The sequence below is a fragment of the Nicotiana attenuata genome, chromosome 12 (assembly GCF_001879085.1).
Source record: "Nicotiana attenuata strain UT chromosome 12, NIATTr2, whole genome shotgun sequence".
NCBI classification, from domain to species: Eukaryota; Viridiplantae; Streptophyta; class Magnoliopsida; order Solanales; family Solanaceae; genus Nicotiana; species Nicotiana attenuata.
In genome coordinates, this window is record NC_032000.1 from 457,257 (window position 1) to 460,728 (window position 3,472).

Here is a 3,472-nt window from a genome sequence, read left to right on the forward strand (position 1 = left end):
GTACTTCGACCTACTGTTGGGGATAATTTATTTTTTAATAAAAAAATTTGTTAAATACTCTCTCTCTCTCAGATGATTGTCATTATAGTTCATTTTATAAAATTAACCATATCGTTTAAATGGATCACATTATATTATACTTTTATAAAAAAACTATAAAAGAGATAACAAAAATGCCATCATTTAAGTATAAAGTAGTAATTCCACCTACACATTTTATGCGAAAATATTCTATTGGATAATCATGTTTAAGAATTTAACTTTTTTAAATATAAGTCAAGTATCTAATAAAACAAAAACTACTATTATTTAAAACGAGCGGTGATGAGAGTTTCACTTATCTTTTCATTTTATGTTAAAAATTTCCAACAAAGTAGGTCATTGATAGTAGATGGAATATTAAAGGGTCGTTTGGCCATACAAATTTTTTTATTTTTTCTTCGAAATCAACGTTTGGTAATGAAATCTTCAATTTTCACTTGAAGATGAATTTCGAAATTTTTCCAAAATTTTAAAAACTCCAAAAGGTTGTTTTTCAAAATTTTCACTTCAAATCACTCACAAAAATTAAAACAGCCCAAAATTATATTCATGTTCAAACACAGCTCTAACTTTCAAATATCATTTTCACTTGAAATTTATTTCATTTTTTTTTTTGGAATTTTACAATTTTTATGTCCAGACGCCCATTAAGATTAAGCTAGCTTTTGGACATAGATTTGATTGAAACTTGAAAAAAGGAATTTTGAAATTGTGTTGAAAAATAATTTTTAAAAGTTAAAATTATTTTTGGGCATGCATTTTATTTGAAGAAAAGTTAAAATTTTGTGAGTGGGAGAAAATATTTCACCCAAAAACTGCCCTAGATCAGTTGTTGGGAAGTTAAAAATTTTTGAAATTTTTTTCTCCAAATCATGATCATATTTCATAAACAAACAATATTTTAGTAATATTTTTTTTGAAATAATGAGACAAAATATTTAGCCAAACGGGAGCTAAATAATTTCAAAAATAGAAGATGCAGCTCTTTTTAGATTATAATTTGAACATGATGTGGGTGAGATTTCTAAAATTCAAGTCTTTGGAAATTGATTTATTTTTTCAAATTTGAATTTAAAAGAGGGATAACTCGTATAAAAAGGTTCTGAAAACTAACAAAGAAATAAATCTCAAATAGTACAACTTGAAATAAAAGGAATATTATTTCCTCATAGGTGGGGGCATGGTAAAAATAGATTCGGTGAGCCATAGTGGAAAATATGAATAAAAAAAAAACCAGAAAAGAAAAAAGAAAAAAAGGAAACTCAATGGAGAGAGAGAGAGAGAGAGAGAGAGAGGCACATAGCAGGTCTTTAAATACAGAGAGCATCTGCTCCATTTGTTCAGAGTGAAAAAAATAAGCGAGGCTACCTACAATACTTGTGTGTGTATTTGATTTTATTATTTTCTTCTTCCCCCTCTGTAACATCCCGCTTCTTGAGATCCCTTTCTGTCCTCGTCTGTGTCTTTCAAACTAAAGGGTGTGTTTTTCTTGACATATTTTCGACAGAATCAAACCCCCCTTTTGGGTATTTTGTTTTGAAAGCCAGGTGATTCAGAACAGAGATCCCAGGTTCTCTTTTTATTCCTATAGCTTTTTTATTATTTTCCAAATTTTTTCTTTGATCAAAACAACCACAAGGGTCTGTTTTTGTATCCCTTAAGGTTGGTTTTTGGTTCTTGATTTTTCATTTCAACTTTGTAGAAAAGCTTGTAATTTTTTCCTTCTAAATCTCTACCTGTTTTGTAGTTTTGGTATAAGAAACAGGTCATCTTTTTATTGTGTATTCTTGGTTTTTTGTTTCATTGTGTGCTCTGATATTAACCATGGCAGCAGCTATAGACATATACAGTAACAGCAGTTCAGTTTTTTCAGATCCTTTATCAGAAGAACTCATGAAAGCGCTTGAACCTTTTATGAAAGGTGCTTCTTGTTCTTCTTCTATTTCTCCTTCTGTTTCTCCATCCTCTTCTTCTTCTTCACCTTCAACATCTTCTTCTTGTTTCTATCCTTTTGGTGAACCCAATTTGTATACTGATTTCTGCACTATCCCATCTTCGAGTTTTAACCCTATGGGCCATGTAGCTGAAACAGGTTCAATTGGACTTAACCATCTTACCCCTTCTCAGATCTTCCAAATCCAAGCCCAGATCCAGTTCCAAAACCAACAACAACAACAACAACTTTTACTACAACAACAACAGAGCTTAGGTTTATTACCAACAACTCCAACATATTCTAAGAATTTGAATTCAATGAACTATCTTGGTCTTAAACCAGTCCCAATGAAGCAAACTGGTGGTGCTATACAGAAGCCTACAAAGCTTTATAGAGGAGTGAGACAACGTCATTGGGGTAAGTGGGTAGCTGAAATTAGACTTCCTAAGAATAGAACTAGGCTTTGGCTTGGCACTTTTGATACAGCTGAAGAAGCTGCTTTGGCTTATGACAAAGCTGCTTATAAGCTAAGAGGAGAGTTTGCTAGGCTTAATTTTCCACATCTAAGGCATCAATTAAACAATGAATTATCTGATTTTAAGCCTTTGCATTCCTCTGTTGATGCTAAACTTCAAGCCATTTGCCAAAACCTAGCCAATTCTGATGACTTGTCTTCTAATAGTAATTCTGATTCCAAGCCAAGAAAGTCCAAAAAAGCAGCAGCCAAATTGGATTCAGTTTCAGTTCAAGATTGTCCAGAAAATGTTAATGTCAAGATTGAGGCCCCGTCATCATCATCACCTGCACCATCTGAGGAATCATCATCATCATCAGCAGTGACATCATCGCCTGAGTCTGATATTACTTTCCTGGATTTCATTGAGCCTTCATTTGATGAATCAGAAAACTTCTTTTTACCAAAGTATCCATCAGTGGAGATTGATTGGGCAGCTCTTTGAAATTTGTAGTGTTCCTTTCTTTTTTAATGTTGTAATCTTTAGGTTTTATAATTATGTATGGAGTCAGTCAGATAATGGCATCTTGCAATGAGGTTTTTGACATTTGCAAGAGGTCAGTCAAGTAGTTAATGGAGTCATTTAAAGAGTTAGATTCATGTTGATATGGAGTACTATGTAATAGTAGTAGTGGTTTAAGGTCCCTCTCCATCTTTGGTCAGGCTGTGGTTTTTGTATATGCATGACCAGAGGGAGACTACTTTGTATGTGTCTTGTTGTTTTTCCTAGCTTAATATAATTATGTATGATTTTAGTATTGCTTTTGTGTCTTATGCTCTTATATTATGTGATCTTTGTTATTACAAAGTTTTCACTTAGCTAGGCAGCAAAATATAAGAAGGTTTCCAGTTGAATAAATGAACACGCATATTGTTTTGCACTTGCTTTACTATCTTGAAACTTGTTGATATATAAGGAAGGGATCCAATATTCTTTTAAAAAAAAAAGATTCTGAATTCAGAATGGTCCTCGACTCCTC

At 32.3% G+C, this 3,472-nt stretch overlaps 1 protein-coding gene across 1 annotated transcript; it reads left to right on the forward strand.

The window, feature by feature from the left end:
• Positions 1,372 to 3,253, forward strand: LOC109235135 (ethylene-responsive transcription factor RAP2-13-like). Its single transcript, XM_019401098.1, has one exon. The coding sequence runs from the start codon at positions 1,867 to 1,869 to the stop codon at positions 2,935 to 2,937; it is 1,071 nt and encodes a 356-aa protein (XP_019256643.1). The 5' UTR covers positions 1,372 to 1,866; the 3' UTR covers positions 2,938 to 3,253.